The sequence below is a fragment of the Mustela erminea genome, chromosome 20 (genome assembly GCF_009829155.1).
Source record: "Mustela erminea isolate mMusErm1 chromosome 20, mMusErm1.Pri, whole genome shotgun sequence".
NCBI classification, from domain to species: domain Eukaryota; kingdom Metazoa; phylum Chordata; class Mammalia; order Carnivora; family Mustelidae; genus Mustela; species Mustela erminea.
In genome coordinates, this window is record NC_045633.1 from 6,136,064 (window position 1) to 6,156,954 (window position 20,891).

The following is a 20,891-nucleotide window of genomic DNA, read 5'->3' on the forward strand; positions in this document are numbered from 1 at the left end:
TACAGCCCCATGGGTTGATGGGTGCTTGTCTACATTTTTACTCCCACATCCAACGTGCTATAAGATTTCTGAGTTAGGATGGATCTGCCCCCCCATTCCAGGCCTCTGGTTACCCAGGGTTGAGTGGCCTTGAGCTGACTTTTTATCCCTAGCCTGGTCCGAGGGAGGGCTTTGGCAAATCTGCCCACAACTGACAGGTCTGTGAGGACCTAGGAACCGGGTGCCTGTCACCCCGTCCCCTCATAGACTATAGAGGATGACCAGTGTTCTGCTGATTCCGCAGGAAAGCCCTGTCCACGCTGAGCATGCAGCCCCCCGAGGGAGGTCCTCTTAGCCTCTAGCAGGTTGTGCCAGTCCCACCTCTAAGCACAGACCACAGGACCTTGGTTTGATCCCCGACATGGCATCACATCTCCTGGGAAATCGATTTTGCAGAAATTTGGCTCTATGGCTTCGTCTCACTTTGTGCCTTTCGATTTGTCTTTTCTGGAGAGGGTGAGGGAGAGCCGCCACAGCCACTGAGGGCATTGGAACATCCCTTTTGTGCTCCCCGAGTCCGCTGTCCCTTTCCCAGCGTGGCTGGCTGCGGGCTGGGCACCGCGTTTTCCCTGCATTCCGTCACTGGCTCTCCCAAGGGCCCCGTGAGGGAGCAGCTGTCAGTATGTCCCTTTAATGGGTAAGAGAACTGAGACTCAGAGAGACTGAGTAATTTGCCCACGATCACACAGCACGCACATGACAGAGTCAGGCTTTGAATTCGCGATGACAGAGCCAGGCCTGGACCGCTGTGATGTTACCGTTCTCATTAGACGCAGACTTCCAGCTCGTCAGACTCTGTTGCCGTCACAGTCTCATGCTTCCCTCGAAGAGCTTGTCAGGGTACCTGTCAGGCTGTCAAGCTGAGGGTGCTGAAGCTCCCCTTCATTTTGTAACTCGGCGGCACCCAGATTTCTCTCAAAATCCTCCTGCCAAGTGGGTGAAAACCCTTGGAAGCGCAGGGGAACGGCATGTGCCCGGGGCTCCAGCCCTGGATGCCACCACCGTCCTGACGGCCTGCCAAGTCCCCACTGCGTCCTCCCCAGGGCAGACCAGGCCTGGCACGAGAAAGACCCCCAGGATTTAGAAGGTTCTGACTGAATGGGTCTGCAGTGCAGCCCAGACTCCAGCTTCTAAAAGCTCCACAGGGAATTCTGATGTGCGTCCCAGAGAAACAAGAGCTTGATGTAAGCATGGGAGGCAAACCGCAGCCAAAGATGGGGGACGGGGGCGCCCCGAACTTAAAACTTGGAGCTGAGTTGGGGCGCCTGGGTGGCTCAATAGGTTAAAGCCTCTGCCTTTGGCTCGGGTCGTGATCTGAGGGTTTGGGGATCGAGCCTCGTATCCAGTCTCTTTGCTCAGCAGGGAGCCTGCTTCCCTTCTTCTCTCTCTGCCTGCCTCTCTGCCTCCTTGTGATCTCTGTCAAATAAATAAGTAAAATCTTAAAAAAAAAATAAATAAAATAAAACTTGGAGCTGAGCGGATCTAAAGTCCCCTCTGCTGGTCTCTGGGGGGCTGGGTGCAACCCAGAAGAGACAGCCCAGACAGCAGGGAGGACCCTCAGAAACATGGAGCCCTAAAATAAAGTTGGAGCATACATTGCAGCAGACCAGCCCCCAAAGCCTGCCCCCAGTCTGGTGCACAAGCCCACTGCCTCGTGGGGTGGGTGTCGCAGGCGGGGTGGGAGCGGAGTCCGGGGGTCTGCTGTGGGCCACAGTGTACACACTGGGTTTTAACTTGCTTCTGTCTCCCTGTCCTGTGCCAACCTCAGCTCAAGCACCTTCCCCATCCTCTTCTCCCAGATTGGAGTTTGGGGACCCTGCAAGCCCCGAGTCTCTCTCTTTTTCTCTTCCCAATGTGCCATTCGCGTTCCAGTGAGTCTTTTCCCAAGCCCAGTGTGTGAGCTGAGCTTGCAGCTTCTGATGGTGCTGGATGCTTGCTGTCTCCCCGTCCTCGCTTCCCGCCGCGGTGGGAGGGCCTGGGAGGGCCTGGGAGGGACGTCGTTAGGGACGCCATCCTCGGTAGTACTACGTGTTCACGATCCATGCGAGACATTCCTTGTAGACCCCCGTTCTAGGGAAAGCTGCTTTTCCTCCTCAAAAAATGATTTTCCCTTCAAGGAAGTACGAGCTTTTGTTATGTTTCATGTGTCTCTGGTTCCTTTGGCCTCCAGGAAGCTGAGGGAGGGGGGGAGAAAGAGAGAATGGAGAGAGGAAATACACACACGCACTATATGGTGCATAATTGTTTTTAACTACTTTTACTGAAGTATAATTTACATACCGTAAAATCCAGATGTTTGTTATACAGACTTGAATGCTACCTCCAGTTCTTTGTGAGATATGGGTTGGAAATTAAACAGTGCTGAGACCTAAGTCATCGGAGATCTCTAGTGACCCAGATCTACGTTTTTTTTTTTTTTTTTTAAGCTACTTTCCCTCCGTGCAGACTTTTTCATTCATTTATCCAACAGATATTCCTTGAGTGGCTACTAGGTACTAGGTGTTGGGGATGCGCCAGTGAACGAGTCTAACAAAAGACCTGCTCTCCTAGAACTTCATCTAGGGAGGGAGGAAGGTAAAAAGATTGCTATCACGTCAGGTGCGGTGAGTGTTACCAAAGAAGACCCAGTAGGAGAAGAGGAGTGACCAACGGGGCTGTAACTTGAGAGGAGGGGGTCAGGGAGGACCTCTGCAAGCCGAAGTGGGAGCAAACCGGCCGTGTCGGGGGAGGGAGTCCTCAGTGCAGTGGGAAGGGAAGAAGATCGTAGGAAGGTGGGGTGAACAGGGTCCCGCTTGAGTTGCAAAGCTTTGTTGGGGTACACGGAGCAGAGTGTGTGTGCTGGTGGGGCACAAGTGGGGGGGACACGAGGAATAATGAAGAGACGCTTGTAGGTAACCGGCTCAGGATCGTGGTGGCTTAGATCGGGAAGGAGGTTGGCTAGGACATGCATTTTGAAAGAAGAGCTGACAGAACTTGTTGCTGTGTTGAACGAGAGATGTAACCGAGAGGAGTTAAGAGAGACTCCATTTGACTCTGGACTTTTGGCAGGTGTCCCTCGAAGCTGGGGGAATGGGGTATAGGGTCTTTTGTCCCTGGCTATGGCTACCTTCTCATGTTGGTAAGAATTTGGACCCACAGTCCTGCAGGGCAAATCTCCTTAGCCAGTTGAGAACGGGACACGGGTGCCGGTAGACAAGGCCATAGGCAGTCCCCTTCCTCCCCAAGTCATTCTCTGAAAAGGTGACATTGATGACAACCACTGTAGTGGATAAAATTGTCTTCCCCCAAAACATATGTTCAAGTCCTAACTACAGTCCGTGTGACGGTGACTGTATTTGGACAGGAGGGCTTTACAGATGTAATCAAGTTGAGTAGTGGGGGGACCCTAATCTAATGGCCGGTGTCCTCAAAAGAAGAGTCAATCTGGACACAGACACAGGGGCCTGGGAAGGAATGCCACATGAAAACAGACAAAGATACATGTGTAAGCCAAGGATTATTGGCAACCGCTAGAAGCTAGGAGAGAGGCATGGAGCAGATTCTCCATGACAACCTAGATGGAAGCCTCCAGAAGGAAGCATCCTTGCCAACACCTTGACGTTGGACTTCTGGCCTCCAGAACTCGGAAAGAATAAAATCCCTTGGTGCTAAGCCTCCCAGTTTCTGGTTCTTTGTTATGACAGCCCCAGAAAACTAGGACAACCACCAGGGATAAGCACCCCTCCTTTGCCCAGCACGGTGCCCAACTGAGCAAAGGTGTGTGCGCTGCTTGTAATCCCCCCAAGGTACGCCACTACCACCAGAAGTGAAGTGTCGTCCTTGTTCCTGTGTTACCAGCAGAGGAAGAGTTACGTGAATTTCCCAAGGTCATGCGGCTCGCGTGTGGCCACCCTGGGACGGCTCCCAGGTCCTCTGACGTGAAACCCCGCGCCCTAACCATTCTGCGACTCCATCCCGTGGCCAGAGGCGAAGACGCTGGCCACGTTCTGCCCTTTGGATTCACCAGTAAAGTTCAGTGCAACAAACTTTGCAGCCAGGAGTCCCTGGGCTACTTTCCCACATTTCCTCTGCCGCCGCTGGAGTGTTGTTATTTATCACGTCTCTCCCAGAAGATTCTTGGGTAACAGATGTGGCTTGGAGTTTGATAAGAGCGTCACTTCAACACATCCTTTCAGTCTGTTTGGAATCCTCACCCTGGAGACGGTGGGACAGCTGAACAAACAGCCCACGCCCTCTGTGTTGGTATTAACTGAAGTGGAAACTCCAGAAACTTCATGAGACGATTAATGAAAAGCAAAAGCTCGCTGGCGCTTAAAGGAACATTTTAGAATGCGGCTGTGCCCGTGGCCATGGCAATGGCTGTCTCTCTGCCATTTTCTTCTCCCATGCTAGTGCCTTGGGGCACAGGGAGAGGAAGCTCTTCCCAAGCCGCTGTATGCTTCGGAGCAGGGCCGTGCGCGTCCCATTTGTGGTCGCATCAGCCATGCCTAGCACTGTGCCTGGGACAGAGTCCCCAAAAGAACTTGCGGATGGAGGAGCCGGGACTGTGGCATCAACTCAGGCCAAGCCCCTCTCGCCAAGTAAATGAGTGGTTTGTTAGTGGTTGTCTAAGAAATGGGAAAAGGAAATGACCTGCCTGCCTATGGCCACAGGTTAGCCTGTGAGGTCCCAAGCCTCACAGGAAGTGGGGGTGGGGGGTAGGAAAGGGAGGAACAGGGCAGGGATCTGGAGCCGAATTTGAAACACTCTGACAATAATAACTTAATAAATAATTTCAATAAATAAATAATTTAAATAATTCCCCATAGGTGGGGTCCCTAGGTGGCGCAGTCAGTTAAGGGTCCAGCTCTTGATTCTGGCTCAGATCATGATCTCAGGGTCTTGAGATGGAGCCCCGTGTCGGGCTCTGCACTGAGCTTGGAGCCTGCTTAAGATTCTCTCTCTCCAGCTCTCTCTCTTCCTCCAAACAAACAAACAAACAAAACAAGAACTACTGTAGCAGAGCACTGGGTACTTGAGGGCCAGAGAATCAGAATATGGTTAAGAGCAAGGGTTTTGGAGATGGGTGACATGGGAAGTTTCACTTCCTGGACTTTGGACTAGTCACCGCGCTCCCTAAACCCTGGCTTCCTAGTCTGCAAAGTGGGGAGAGTAGAAGTTGATCCCGCAGGGGCGAGAGGCAGAAGTGGGCGTGATTATCATGACCCACCGCCGACCGCCGACAACCCAACCCCTTCCCAGGCTGACCCTCCCTCCAGCATCACCTTCTTTGTGGTTGCCTCTAAACCGTGCACCATTGCCTCTGAACACCACGCCGTGCCCGTCCAGTCTCCCGGCTTGGTGCCCGTGCTGCCCTCTTTGCTGGAGCTCTCCAGTTCCGCTGCATCTCGGGTGGGAATTGGAATCCAGAATCTGAGTCCTAGAGCTTGGGTGCTCCCTTCCTATGGTAGTTCTAGACCCAGGTTTGTGGATTTGGATAGTTTAATCCTAAGGAAGCACAGTTCTCTCCCCTCTGCCTGGAATGCGCCTGGCTGGTTCTCCTGGTCGTTCAGATCCGCGCTCAGCTCTCACTTCCCCAGAACGTCTTTCGCTGACCCACGCGATCAGGTTAGATCCTCCACTCAAACACTCATGGGGCACCATGCACTTCTCTTGCTGGAGTTGAGGCGTAACAGAATTTGGTAATTACTTGTGCAGGAGGGCGAGCTTTAGGAGCTCGTCTCTCGGCATCCCCAGTGCCCATCTCAGTGCCTGGCACATCCGAGACACGACATGTTTACTGAATGAACGGGTGAATTGGCCCGCCTTCCAAGTCCTGGAAAAGACTGGAAGAGATGACACATTTGGAAGGCAGAATGAATTCCATCTCTGTTGCTTCTTTTAATTGAAGCCTTAAAAAAAGAAATTGATTGAAGAGAGTGTGCACAACCAAACCCAAGGATTAAGCAAGGCAAGGGGAACAGGGCCGCACGGGCAAGTGGTTACGTTTGTGCACATGTGAACTTAGAAGAATCTGTTCAGTCATCTACCTCTGCGTGAGAAATCATCCCGAAACTCAGATGTTGACACCACCACTGACCACTTATAATCTCTCGTGGTTTCTGTGGGCCGGGGATTGGAAACTGGGAATGCTTGCTGGGGGGTTGTGGTTTGGGGGCTCTCCTGCGGGGGCTGTGGGGACAGCTGAGGCCAGAGCCTCTGGGGTTGGTGGGCTTGGAGTCCCAGGACATCTCCATGGGGTCGCCTTCCTTGGCCTCCCTAGCACGGAGGAGCCAGGGCTCCAAAGGCAGGTGTCCCAAGAGAAACTGAGAAGCTGTGGCCTCAGAAGTCACAGGGGACCACTTTTACTCTGTTCCGTTCATTGAGGCAGTCGCAGAGAACTGCCCAGGTTCAAGGGGAGAGGGCATAGACTCGGTCTCTTGACCGAGGGGTATCCCGATCTTTCTAAGGACTGCCGAACATCATTTCCTTCATGACATGAGGCTCTCAAAAAGCCCTCCAAGAGGGGCTGAGAGGTTCCCTTTGACGAGGAGAGTATGAGAATATCTTGGAACAAAGAGAAGTTTCCTTCTTAACCCCATTAATGACTATGGAGAGGTGTTAGGAAGATCAAGACAGAAGGAGTCTGTTGGGCCTATGGATACCTCCTGAACTCCATAGCCAATGAATCAATTTTGATAGTACCTCAATGTTCCACAGATCAATGAATTTGGTGATTAGAATCATGGCGAAGACAGACGCTTGTTACAATGCAGACTCCCAGGCCATACTGTGGGGCTCCTGGGGCTTGGGATCTGTGTCATCAAGAAGCATCCCTAAGGGGCCTGAGAGAGGCAAGAGGCATCGTCCTGTATAGAGAATGGAACCTGCCTTGTTTTCAGTTACGGACCAACTGGCTGCTGCTATTGGGCTGCCTGACATTTTAATTTTTATTAAGAATTTGAGCCACCCAAACAGTAATTTTGTCTTACAGGATCCCTCAGTAACAGAAACCTGCTCCAACTAATATCAATAAAAATGATCAGTCTGTTGGAGAGATGGAGGTTTTCGGTGGGAAACAGCCAAGCCTTGTGAGAAATTGAATCCAGAGACTGGAAAGCGAGGCCTCTGCTCATTCCCCAAAACGTCAGTTTCTTCTTTCCAGCGTGTGGTAGAGAAGCACCACTGCAGGCAGATCTGTGTGGTTCTCTCTTCAGGGGCACAGGGCTGACCGGACCCAGAATCCTATTGCAAGTTCTTTGGAGAGAGAATCTGATTGGCTCAGCTTAGGTCAGGAGCTAATTCTGATCCAATCAGCTGTGGCCAGGTGGGTCCACTGCCCAATCAGAAGGTTCTTCTAATAAATTGCAAATTCTCTGGGGAGAGAATCTGATTGGCTCAGCTTAGGTCAGGAGCTAACTCTGATCCAATCAGCTGTGGCCAGGTGGGCCCACTGTCCAATCAGAAGGTTCTTCTAATAAAGAGTTGGAAGAATTGAGAGGCATGCTAGGATTAGTTTCCAAATTAAACTGCTGCCACTGTGATTATGTTGGAACTTTTATTTTTCTAATCTGTCTTGAAACATGTGTTCTAGCAAACAACTGGTGCCCAGCTTTTTGCCATTCACTGGTTGGTTCATTCATTCATTCATTCATTCATTCCTATTGAGGTGTAGACGGCACACAATATTCTGCTAGTTTCAGGTGTACAGCATAGTGATTTGACGATTGTACACATTATGCCGTGCTCACCGCAGTGTTACCATCCATCACCACACAACGTTATTACAACATGGTTGACTATATTCCCTACGTTGTACTTTTCATCCCCCTGACTTATTTATTTATTTTGTGTCTGGAAGCGTGTATCTCTTTATCCCCTTCATTTATTTCGTCCGTCCCAGTACCCCTGTCCCTCTAGCAACTACCAGTTTGTTCTTTGTATTTATGGGTCTAGTTCTGCTTTGTTTATTTGGTTTGGTTTTTAGATTACTGGTACAAATGAAATCATATGGGATTTGTCTTTCTTTGACATATTTCACTTAGTGCATTACTTTATAGGTCCATCCATGGTGTCACCCATGGCAAGATCTCATTCTTTTTCTGTGGCTGAGTGATTTGCCACTGTGTACACACACACACACACACACCATTTTCTTTTTCTTTCTTTTTTTTTTTTAAGATTTTATTTATTTATTTGACAGAGATCACAAGTAGGCAGAGAGGCAGGCAGAGAGAAAGGAAGGGAAGCAGGCTCCCCACTCAGCAGAGAGCCTGATGCGGGGCTCGATCCCAGGACCCTGCGATCATGACCTGAGCCGAAGGCAGAGGCTTTAACCCACTGAGACACCCAGGCGCCCTCATTTTCTTTATCTATTCATCCATTCATCTGTCGGTGGACTTTTAGCCATCACCTAGTTTTATTTAAAAAAAAAAAAAAGTGTTTTTTTTTTTTTTTTTAAGAGAGAATGTGGAGGCACAGAGGGAGAAACCGTCTTAAGCATGTACCATGCCCAGCGCAGAGCCCAATGCAGGGCTCGATCTCACGACCCGGAGATCATAACCTGACCCCAAATCCAGAGGCAGACACTCAACCGACTGAGCCACCCAGGTGCCCCTACAAAAAAAATTGTATTGGAACGCAGCCATACCCATTCGTTTCTGTGTTGTCAGTGGCTTCTCTCCCACTACCACAGCAGAGTTGAGTAACCGATACAGAGGCTGCCTTGGGAAGCCTGCAGTATTTTCTGTGTGGCCCTTCAGGAAACGCTTCCCGACCCCTGCCTTAGAATCTCATTCAGTTCTGTATCTAAACTGTTCCCCAGTGTCCCATGTGGGTCATTTCCACTCTCCTCCAGCCGGCACAGGGGCATTTCCGGACCTTGGCTCATTTGCATACCACTCCCCTGATGTCAGAGGAGCTACGAGGCATTGGTTTATTCTTCCTTCTACCCGTGTTCTTAGAACAGGGCAAGGCACCAAAGTCTTTACACGTCCCTGTTGATTGACTTAATAAATTTCTACAGATGCCACAGTATTTCCTAAGGTGTGAAGCACATTGCACTGGTGATTTGTAAGGTGATTTTAGGTTCGTGCCTGAGATTGTTTGGAGGTAGTACATAGATGTGGTACTAAATAAAAGGAAATCACATCGTGATAAGTTTATTCTCTCTTTCTGTTTTCTCTCATCCTTTCTAATGACTTGAACAAGAAGATCTCATCTGAAGACAATATGCATGCCGTTAATAGTTTTCTAACATTTGCTAACACTGTTTTTTCCTTTAACAAGGAGAACACGCAGGGGCTGGCTTGCAACCTTCAGCAGCGAGCAATAGCTAGCTAGAATTTCCTAGCACGGCTTTGCTTTTATTTATTTTTATGCTGATCTTCCATTTATGGCTAGTGATACTGACTTGCCATTAATAGTGGTGATCCACAGTTTCCTTTCTCAGATAAATTTAGTTCAGTAAAAATGTGACTAGGTTTTTAAAATACTAAGCAAATACCAGTTTAGGTGATAGGAGAAGATGTTTTTAAAAAAAAAAAAAAAGGCACATGAATGACTGATCAAAGTTTGGGAAACTTGTGTTAAAGTAACTGACATAGGCACAAAACAGTGCTGAGGCCCAGAGCGGGGAGTGACCCGTTTGATCTCAGTGCATCGCTGTGGGACAGAGAAGAAAGTGACATCCGAGCTGAATCTTTGATTTTCTGGGCAGTGAGAGAGTGTGGAAGGACACTGCAGACAGTGGGATGGAAGCCTCAAAGGAAAAGAAAGAAAATGATGTAGTCCTGGAACTGTGTGGCTTGTGGGAGTCCCCGATGGACTGTACGCACTCGAGCAGCATAGGCAGGGCTGCATTTTTAGAGCAGTTGTTAGCTGGAGCAGGTTAATGTCTCTGAGCCTCGGTTTATTTATCTGTAGAGTGGGGATAATTGGAACAGCTGTAGGATGTCCGCCCTGCCCCTGGTGCCTGGCGAATTCCCAGCCCTCTGTCCTGCTTCTCCTCTAGGCAGGAGGCTAAGATGCCCCATCATGACCCCGGTTGGCATTCGGGGGTGTCCGGGGCCCCTCCCCTCTGTCTTGGGCAGTCTAGGAGTGGATGTTTACAAGTGTGTAGGTTTGTTAGATGATGCCTTGACCGGTGGTGATAGGTCAGTGGGGCTGTCCACACTCGAAGCTGACTCAGCACGGAGCCCCTCCTACTGCACTTGGGAGGTGGGGGATGGGGGGTCTCCTCAGCTGAAAGCTCTTCTTTCTCCCTCCAGCCCCTCTGCCCCTGTGTCTTCTGGCCAAGTCACTTCCCTGCCTCCTCCCTGCACTTGCCCCATGCCCAGCATTCCCTGGAATCTGGGAGCAGAAAGCCCCTGTCTCTACCCAGCTCTTCATATCTTAGAATACTGACCTTCTAGAGTCATGTTTCTGCTTCGGTGAGGGCTGGGTGAGGGGAAACAGCCCTTGGGGGCCAACGAGAGACCGGGGGAGATGGAAAACACGCGGAGGACACACAGCCTGGCCCGTTAAGCTCCGCTCTGCTCTGTGCATCTGCATGGGGACTGAGTAAATGCCCAGCAGGTAGGATTTGCTTAGCTTGGCAGCCCTTCTTTCTGTGGCGGGGCCAGAGGGGAGAAGTCGAGAGCTGTCCTATGGTAGAGAAGTGTGTGCTGGGAACTTCCGTGCTAAAGGCTCTGAATTCCTGGCTTTGCATTGCCCATGGCTACCCTGATTGTGGTGAGCTGTCACCAAGGCTGGTTGGCTCAGCCTTGAAGCTTCCATGCAGTCAGACTCTTACCATGAGGATAAGAGCTGAATGGAGGGGTTCCCGGCTGCCCTCCTGCCTGGGAGAGCCTTCCAGGCATCCCTCCCTCTGGCCTTAGGGCTCTGTCGTGTTCTCTGGTCCCTCAGGTCGTCGGGTAGAAGCATTTTATTTGCTTGACCACCTAAACTCCTTGAGGATTTTTCTAGAGCTCTGGGCAAGTACAGGATTTAAAGGCAGAGACTTTAGAGTTGGGCAGACCTGAGTTCAAATGCGGTCCCTCTCTCTAACTGAATTTGCTGTGTGACAGGTTTCTCACCCGCCATGAGCCTCGCTTTCCTGTACGATAGGTTTCTTGATGGCACCTACATTCTTGATTCTCACACAATGGGATGAGAAATAACAAATGAAAACCACTACTTGCCGGGCACATTGATAAGTGCTCAGAAATGTAGTGGCGACTGAGGTGATCACCTGCCAAATACCCGACACAGTGCCTGCAGTAAATGCTTGTTTCAGTCTGATTGCTTCTTCCTCCAGGAAGCCTTCCCAGAAGCCCCCAGGCCTGATCAAGCCTCATGCAATATGGTACTGCCCTGTGCTTCTTCTAAAAGGCTTTTCGGTAACAGTACCTACCGGCCACTGTGGTGTCTGACATGATGTGTCCTGAGCCACACCGGTTAACATGCTGGGGTGGGGACCACAGCTGCATGGAAGGAAGCCTAGGACAGCAGGAGAGGATGTTCAAATATTATGCTAATCATCTCTGTGATTAATATCTGAAGTCTTTCTTCCTCTGGATGGCAGGGTCGGAGAACATGCCTGCCTATTTATGGCCATATTCCCAGTGCTTTGCAGGCTCTTAATGAATATTAAATAACTGAGTGAAAAAGGGAACACGTGTTCCCCATTCAGTGTTCTCAGGAACGCACTGGCGCCCTCCTTCGACAACTATTTATCGAACATATACTATGTCCTAGGCACTACTACGCTAGCAAAGAAAACAAGCAAAGACACTTTCCCTCAGGCGGTTTGTATTCTCGCCCTGGGGGCTGGGCGTTGCTGCGTACCCGCAAGGGATCAGTGTTCGCGTGTTGCCCTCGGGACCCTGCCTGCTGACTTGGTTCAGCCGTTCAAGGCGTGAGGTCTGTGGACAAAGTCACCCCGTGAGCTGGTGTCCGCAGACGGCATCTGGGGCAGAGCCTGGAGGGGATTTGAGTGAACGATCCTTCCCTGCCGATCCCCCGGGCCCTTCCAGCCACCCTGACCGGCGCTTCCTCTCTCTCCCAGGTCATGCTCTCCGAGCGGAAAGGCACGGACGAGCTCTACGCCGTGAAGATCCTGAAGAAGGACGTGGTGATCCAGGACGACGACGTGGAGTGCACGATGGTGGAGAAGCGGGTGCTGGCCCTGCCCGGGAAGCCGCCCTTCCTGACCCAGCTGCATTCCTGCTTCCAGACCATGGTAACTGCCCCCTGGAGGGTTGGCGGGGCGGGGGGGGTCTGGCCATCCCGTCTCTGGTGCTTCACCGGCCTTCGGCCCAAGCCCTCCCAGCAGCACCAAACCCCATCTTTCCGCTCTAGAGACAGCAAGATGGGGTGCCCGGGGGAGGCTGCTGAGAGTTTCCGAGGCGGCCACTGAGAAGCTATTCCCCTAGGCAGACGCTGTCACAATGAAGATAAAGGAACTCGGGCCCTCGGTTTAATAACCCACAAAGCAGGGTCTTTCCCAGACAGCCAGGGGTGACTCAGGGACAGCGACTGAGAACTTTCAGTCTCACGTATGCGATGTTCCGGCAGAGCTCGCGGGGGGGAACGAGTGGGAAGGAGAGGAAAGGGTACGTGTGCTTCGGTGGTTACCGTCTGCCCTGCACACCCTGCGGCCTGTGCTCCCGTGCGTCCTGCCAGTTGTGCGGACTTCCTGAGGGGAGGGGTCGTCTGAGAACACAGCCTTCCGAGGACCCCCAAGGCGGGGATACAGTGTCCCGGGCAGGGGCTCGCGAGCACAGAACTGGGACTCCCAGGAAGAGAAGGGGACGTTTGTGCGCGATCTGCTGTGGGCTGATTCCAGCTCTCTCTGCGAGAGCCGCGGCCATCCCTTTAAGGAACCTCTTACCTTTTTCCCTGTTCAAATGAGACCCTGGCCTCCGTACCAAGGGAGGGGGGTGGCCAGCTCCCCAGTGCAAAAAGGTACAAAGTTCGTTCTTGCCTCTGGGTCTTCTAAGGGCCAGTGGCCCAGTGACTTAAAGATGCTTTAAGGGATTCTTGAAGATTATCTTGATTCTGTGCAGTTCTCACTACGCATGTTCATTTTAGAGCCCACCCCCTATGTGAGATGGGCCGCTTTTGTATGTTGCATATAATTTAAAGCTTGGGGCTTCCTCTCTCCTCCAACATCACCAAGTCCTGTCCTCTACTAGGTTAGATTCTACATTCCCAGCCTAGAAAGATCCAAATCTGGCCCTGGGGTGGGTTTTATCAGCACAGACCACTCATCGGGCTTAGAACTGCCGTATGTGAAAGGGGCAGAGCTGGAGGTTGGCTCCTTCCCTGTTCTGAGAAGTCTCTTGATGCATTTTGGGGTCAGAGGGATCTTAGTTTGGATCCTGGCTCTGTCACTTACCACTGGGTGGCCTTCGGCAAATTCTAAAACCCGTCCAGCCTCAGTTTGCTCGTCTGTAAAACGGATGAACTGAACGAAGCTGCATCTGATGTGGCTGTGAGGAGGGAATGAAATTCGACAAGAGAAGCCTTTGACACAGTGCTTGGTGCCGGGCTGATGCTCCGTGGACATTCCTTGCGCATCTCACAGACCACATTCGTCTGGGCTTTGACCAAGTGCTCAGGGATAGAGCCAAGCAAACCAGGTCCTGTTTTTGAGACGTTTATGGTCTTGGAGCAGAGGCAACAGACTGGGACAGTCACCAAACAGTGCAGTAGGGGATACGGTAAGAACCTGGAGAAGCAAGTGGGTCCCCAGATTGTCCCCTCATTGGCAATATGGCTTTCGTGCCCTCAGTGATAGGATTTTCTAGCGGGGTTAAGTTCTCATTCCCAGAGAATCTCCCTAACAGCAGGCCATCGGGGGAGGGCACATTTTAGGCAAGTGTGCATAGTATTACCTGCAGGGACTTAGTCTGCCAGCATCGCCCTGGGCTCTGCTGGGGGCTGGGCCTCCTAGAACGTCTTTCACACCTCTGCAGGCACCAAGAGCTGGGGTCATGTTTGCCAAAGTACGGCGCGTGCATCCCTGTGCAAAATGGTCCTGGGTACGAAGGGTGACCTTGGCTGGTGCACAGATTTTAAATTACGTTCACCTTTTAATCCGCTTTAACTCTGAGTGCCTCAAGGGAAATGTTTCCGTTTGTGTCACACACCTGTACCATCTTTGTTAACACTTCCTTTTTAACACAGAGTACCAGGCTTCAGGTTCTGAGCTTTGGCAAACACCAGTTTCTAGGTCATTGGTTTGCTTTTATTTTATATATATATATATTTTTTTTTCTTTTTACAGATTTCTTCTATTTATGAGAGCACGGTAAAGTCTTTGAATTTTTAAATGTTGAGGTATTATAAAGCAAATACAGAAAACCATACAAAGTAGATGTCTTAGTGATGAGTTATTATAAGATTAAGTTCCTCAAACCAACCGCCAGCCCGGTTGAGAAGCAGAACTTTGGCCAGCCACTCTGGAATCTTCTTCATGTTCGAATCTCTATCTCGGGGCCAGCGGCCAGCTGCGTAGCTTGACTTCCTTGGTTCCTTACAGTTTGATCACTTGAGTCTTATCAGTCTCTTAATACGATAGTTTAATCTTTCCCGTTTTTAGAAACCGGCTGTGTCTTCTAAGCCTTTTAATACAGTGATTTCTCCCTTCTGTCCCCTCCTTTTATCTGTCCCTTCATCTGCTGAAGATGGTGTGCTGTTTGGTGGAGCATTTTCCGTCTGGATTTGGTTGACGGCACAGTCGTGGGGCTCCTGCACATGCCCACCCACCTCCCACCCCGCCACCGTCCTTAGTGTTTTCCTGCAAATTGGTAGTCAGACCTAGAGACTTGGCCAGGCTCAGGTCCGATCCCTTTGGTAAGAACAGAGAAGGTGCGCTCTTTCAATCAAAGGCGCGTAATGTCTCGTGTCCCTCTTTCTGGGACATTGGCCACCACTGAGAGGATGTTGCCAACCGCTAACACATGGTGCCTCGGTCCCTTAACGGCTGGTATCGTCTTCTGTTTCTTTGCTGGGCGTTGGTTGGAGCGCCTCTAGGAAGGCAAGCTGCCCCTCCTCTGTGGCCTGGTCCTAGTGGCACCATTCTTGTAGGAAAGGCGGGCTCAATGCTTGATTCTTTCCTGTTATTGGACAGTTTGTCGTGAATTGGTTCATGACTATGCTTCCAAGGCGACCAACATTTGCTTTTAACATAAAACTGTTTTCTAGAAGAAGTGCATCAAGGTAAAGAAAAACATGAAGCGAGCCACAGGTCACATCCTACGGGGTCTTGGCACAGGTGGTGAAGGTCACTCCAAAACTGGAGTTTTAGGGAATTAGGTGCTAAAGGCCCTCAGGGGTTGGCAGAGACCAGACCAAACCGGATTCTCAAACCTCTAGCCTCATTCATCCCACATCTTCTTCCCACTGGGGTTCCCCAGGGGCACTGGCTGACATCGGTAGATCAAGAAGAGATCTTGTTCTCAAGCAAGAGCTGGAACGACTTAGAGCACAATTTCAATTTCAACTGAATGGACTGAGATGGGGCAGATTCGTCATGGGTGACTAATATTAATTCCTTAGTAAGCAATACCTTTGTTAGTAATTTCCCGCTTAAAACATGATAGCAGAGCGGCCATGAGGTGATGCTCTTCATCTTCCCCTCCCCCACTCACTTGTATTTCAATATGTTTCTGGCATTCAACAGCGGGGATGGGGTCCACCTGGGAATTGTGCAGTGCCCGGGGTCCCCTCGAGGGGTTCAGTGGCTTCAAGTCTTGTGTGCGGACAGAAGCCCCATGTTGGCGGCCAACCCATGGTCTCCCGCCAAGGCCAAGGATGGAACCAGGTCGCCATCTTGCTGGGGCAGATCAGATGAAGTCGCTACCTCATCTCTAAGTCGCTACCTCGTCTCTAAGTCGCTACCCTGTTTTTCGGGGAAAATGTACCTTCAAATGTCACCGGTGTGCTTGGCTTGAGGAGACGCCCTCAGTGGCCCTCTGCCAGTCAGAGGCCACCGAGGGCCGAGCAGGTGCCCCTCCTCTTCCCCCTTCACCCAGCTGCAGATAGCGTTTTCGAGCACCTATATTTAGATTTTACGTAAATTAAATGTATGTCAGAGACACAGTTATGCCTGTGACGCGTGAGGCACAGGGCTACACTCTTAAGCCACATGACAGTCTCTGGATGGGTCCTGTCATCAACCTATAGGACCAGCAGACTGAGGCCGCAAGGAAGTATGTTTCAGGGTCAGGATTTGAACCCAGGCGGCCCGGCTCCCCTGAGCTTTACACTCAACCCCTGCAGCATGAAGTCTTCTGAATGTGTTGAGTGTGACTCACTGGGCTTCTAGTCCGTCTGACAGCCCTGGGGGCAGAGCCACCAGCAGCCAGCCTGTGTGCGTGCTCCAGCGGAGGGCCTGAACCCTAACCTCCCCTCCGCCCCCCGGCTCACCTCGCCTGTCCAGTGAGGGCTCATGGTGCCCCTCGGCTTTTCCCTCTCTGGTGCGGAACGGACTTTCCATCCGAGCATCTACCACAGGCGGACTTGGAGCACTTGGTTTCATTTCTAGCCTCGCCAGACAAATCTTGCAACGGAAGGGATTGGCTGTCATCTCACATTGCAGGAGAAACCTGGAGGCTCTGGGATGTTGGGTGGTTTTCCCTAGACACAGCACAGGGTCCCAGGCTCACTAAACCCAGAGCCCACGCTTTTGCTAGTACATGATGTGGAGTTGCCGACTGGCCTTACTGGGGTTGATGAAAACAGCAACAAGAAACAGCGGCTAGCGTTGTGAAGGCTTCCGCATAGGTCACTCGGCAGCGACTCTCCTGCCGTATCGTCCCAGCACCTCTCCTGGCAGGCGCCGTGCCTCTTCCTGCTTTGTAGGTGAGGACACCGGCATCCAGAGATGTTCAGTCCCTGGTGCGATGTCCCGCGGTAGATAAGCGCCAGCACTGGGATCCGTTCTACAAGACTCCAGAACCCCAGGCTTGCTCTCCTGCCCCTGCCTTAACTCCAGGCTCCTTTTCTGAGTGTTTAAGTCATTTTTCCATTAAGTCATGATTACATCCGACTGTCACAAGAATGCGGTAAGCAAGGGCTGTTCCCATTTCGGTACGAAAGAAACCATTCCTCAGAGAGATGAGTCGGCTGGCGTACAGTTGCTAAGTGGCGGGTTTTCTAATGCCCCTCGAAGGTGTTCTTTCTACCATGCAAGGATCGCCTCCTTATCCCGCAAAGATCTGGCCATGATTGGAAGGTTCTATGGCGAGAGGGATTTTAAGATGTAGGGAGTGCTGTATTTGTTTGAGGCAAACCATCGTCAGCGCGGCTCAGGTGAGCAACACAGCTCCTTTTCAGGGATGGCCCATGGAGCTGGTCCTCTGGCTCACACTCTCCCTTCTAGAATTGCACAGCCCCCGACCTCCTGATTGGGGGTCCAGGGGAGAAGGCGGGCTGGGCCGGAACAGACAGCCTCTGATCTGAAAAGTCAGATCATTCCCACCAGTAGACGGAGGCTACTCAGGCTTATTGATTCTGTCAGCAAATATTTATTTGTTGAAATAAACGTGTCAGGACCCAGCTGCCTCCTTGCAAAGGGTGCAGAAGGGTGCATCAGAGAACGAAGGAGATAAAGTCCCTGTTCCTTCAGAATTTACATTCCCGTGGGGCAGACAGATAATAAACCACAAGAACTAATGGGGCTAAAGAGATGGCGTGGGAGAGATGCTGGTTTTGACCGGATGATCAAAGAGAAATCTTTCTGATAAGGAGGGCATTTGAGCGGAGACCAGAGCAAGTGCGGGGCGAGGCATGTGGCTATCTGGAGGCAAAGTGTTCGAGACAGGAGGAGGAAGAGTGAGTATAAGGGCCCGAGGCGGGAACATGCTCAGCGTGTTTGAGGAGAGAGGGGGGCCTGTGAAGCCCAAGTTGACTGTCATTTTGCATCTTGTGACCCAGAATCCCTTTATGAATCAGCTACTTTTAAAAAAAAATGACAAATCTAGTCTAACGTGCTGCAAATCTGATATGTTTTCCTTGTGAGCAACTTCGAGTTTTGAAGATGAAAGATCCCTAATAGAATTAAAAAAAAAAAAAATCCTGAAGGTGGTCAAAATAGATAAAAGGGAAAAAGACACCCACCGCTATGCAAAACGACTTTTGTCATTCTTAGAATGATGTAAATTTCATTTCTAAAAAACTTATTTAGAAAAAGCAAAGTTCCATCGGAAGCATTCTCCAAAAATTGGATTAAAAAAAAAAAATGGATGAAAAGAATCTCTGATTCTTTTCATGGCACGACGTTCCCGAAAATGAAAGGTATTCAGTTTTATTTAAGAGATGATTCTAAACATGTTATAACTGAGTATGTACATGGAAAAGAATCAGAAAGAGGCTCAGACGAATCAAAACATCGATTTAGGGAAAGGTCCGTAGATGATTGTCTTCATTTTGAATTTATAGGATTTCAGAAATGCCTATCATAAAACAATTTAAAGGTGTTGAATGTGCCACAAGATGGCCAAAGTTAACACCCAAGGAGATGGAAAATCCATCAGAAAGAAGCTGAATTTTAAAAATTGCTCACTAGATGAGCTGGGGTTTAGGCAAATTGTTCTAGAAGCACAAAGTAGATAAGCATGAGCGCCTCAGTCAGATAAATCTGGGTCTGTGGTTAGTGGCTCTGTGACCTCTAGAAAGGTACTCAACAGCTCTATTGATTTCATCATCTTTAAAGTGAGCGGAATAAGGGAGGGTCTAAAAAGATGATGTACCATGTGCCGGTAAACAATAAATGGAGGTGACCTGTACCAAAAGAGCTGGGTTTGAGGGGACGCCTGGCTCATGGGCTCAAAGGATTATGTTCCTTCCAGTCCTTCTGCAGTTTTTCCCAGGGACAATTGTCAGCCTGGCACATTCATGCAATTTCCCAACTGCCAGTGGGCACAGGCAGTTACGTCTCCTTAGCAAAACATCTATTTTAAATGTTTTCTTTTCAATTGAACATATGCACTTCTTTTTTTTTTTTTTAAATAGAATTAGATTTTATGAGTCATTGAAGGACAGAAGTTACTTCCTCCCCAAATTTGCTGTTGTCGTGGTCCAGCAAGAACTCAGTTGCAAGGCACGCTGGGAAGGATGTCAACCCAGAATGCACTGGGGGACGGGGAGGGGGGTGGGGATGATTCCATTTGTCGGGCTGGTCCCTGGTGGTGTGTCCGTCGAGCACCAAGAGCATCCGAGGAGTCCTGGTAACTCGGGATTGGCTCAGGGCTGGCAGCGGTACCCAAGGAGGTGGCTTGATGTAAGGGCGTGGCTGTAGGAAGCCCTGGCATAGTCTTATTTGGCAGTGGTTGGGTTGTTCCTCCAAACTATCACATGTTGGGAGAAAAAGAGAGAGACGGAATTTTATTGGAAGGAGACAACCCAAAGGCAAAGGTGTCCCTGAGCCTTGTGAAGAACTAAAACTTCAAGGCTTTCTAGAATAGATCTCTTGTTTCTTTCTCCTGGTTTTCCTTGTCTCGCCCTGAGCATGGTGATGTAGCTTCCCTGGCCCGTTGCCAGTTGTCTCTCTGCCCACCTCCCTGGGTCCTAATTCATACCTGTAGGGGAGAGAATCGATCGGTTCAGCCTAGGTCAGATGTTTGATTCCTGGCCCAGTCAGCTGGGAGCTGGCTACTAGTAACTCAGCTGGAACCTTTAGGATGGAGCTGTATCTACAGGGGAGGGATGATCGCACTTGAGTGAAGGCAACGAACCATCTTGGGGCAGGACATAGCCAGCTGCTGGTGGTACAAACATGGTGCTGGGTACTTGCGAGGAAGCTGGTGATAGCTTCGCCGGTATCAGGGCTTGAGGCAGTGGAAGCATCAGAGGATCCCGAGCTCAGGAAAGGACTCAGGAGTGCAAGCCAGGCCTATAAAGTGGGCATGGGTAGGAAGAGACAAAGTCTGCTTCTCTCTGCCTTCTTAACAGTGGCCTTTGCACATCCATTTAGCAATCAAAGGTCTGTAGAAATCCCAGGAAGAGGAGGAATGGTCCTAGCCCTTGAGAACATGTGAAAGGGCAAAGCTTGGAAACCGGAGGGCGGGGGCGAGGGGGAAGAAGAGGAGCAGCCATTGCTTGATTCCGATGGTGATTCTAAGACTATAGAATCCAGAGGAAAGAAGAGTTGTATGTGATGTGTGTCCTTGACCACACGCTGATTTGAAGGAGGCTCTGTGAGTTTGCATAGATGCGAGATGCATCATCTGATACGTCTTTGCAAAACCCTCTGAAGGAGAAGCGATTCCTGCCCCTTTTTGAAAGCAGGGAAGGTTTAGTGTCTGTTACAAGGTCTCAGAGTGGGTAAGCAGTATAATGGGGATTAAACCAAGGACTAGCGCTTGCTAAAGCTAGGGCTCTTACCCACGGCACCGTACAGCTTCTCCAGAGGAGCAGATCCATCTGAGCCGTAAGAACAGCTTACAGACAGGATTAATTCATTGGTCAGCTTAGAAAATCATTAAAGATCACTCAATAGGTAAATGCTTACTGACACTCCCTTGAAAGTGTGGGGGCCTGCGGTTAGAGCTGCCCACACTGTTGATCTTCTCTGTCTGCGGTGTCTTATTACAAGTGGCAGGCGTGCCCCCCCCACTCCCCCCGGCAGTCCCTTGGACATCCTGTGACATCCCACTTTCAGCTGTCTTGAAGGAAAAAAAAAAAATGATGATTTCTTTGAATTCTCTGCCCTATCCCGGGCCCCCCATATAAATTCGGCACATGCCTTGCAGTCAGTGTTTTAAATCAAATGACCCTTAACTCACGCTCCAGATGGGGAGCCATCCTGTCCAACCATTTTGCGTGATGCGCTGTGACAGACAGACAGACATTTAGTTCCATTTACTTACTGATCAAATACGGGAGAT

General features: G+C 50.4%; 1 protein-coding gene across 3 annotated transcripts in view; it reads left to right on the plus strand.

Moving 5' to 3' along the window:
* PRKCB (protein kinase C beta) overlaps nucleotides 1–20,891 on the plus strand; it is a 324,117-nt gene that overhangs the window by 252,217 nt on the left and 51,009 nt on the right. For all 3 annotated transcript variants that reach the window (XM_032326950.1, XM_032326949.1, XM_032326948.1), the window contains exon 10: nucleotides 12,065–12,238. In XM_032326950.1, the coding sequence (XP_032182841.1) occupies nucleotides 12,065–12,238 (174 nt within the window). The remainder of the gene's footprint in view (nucleotides 1–12,064; nucleotides 12,239–20,891) is intronic.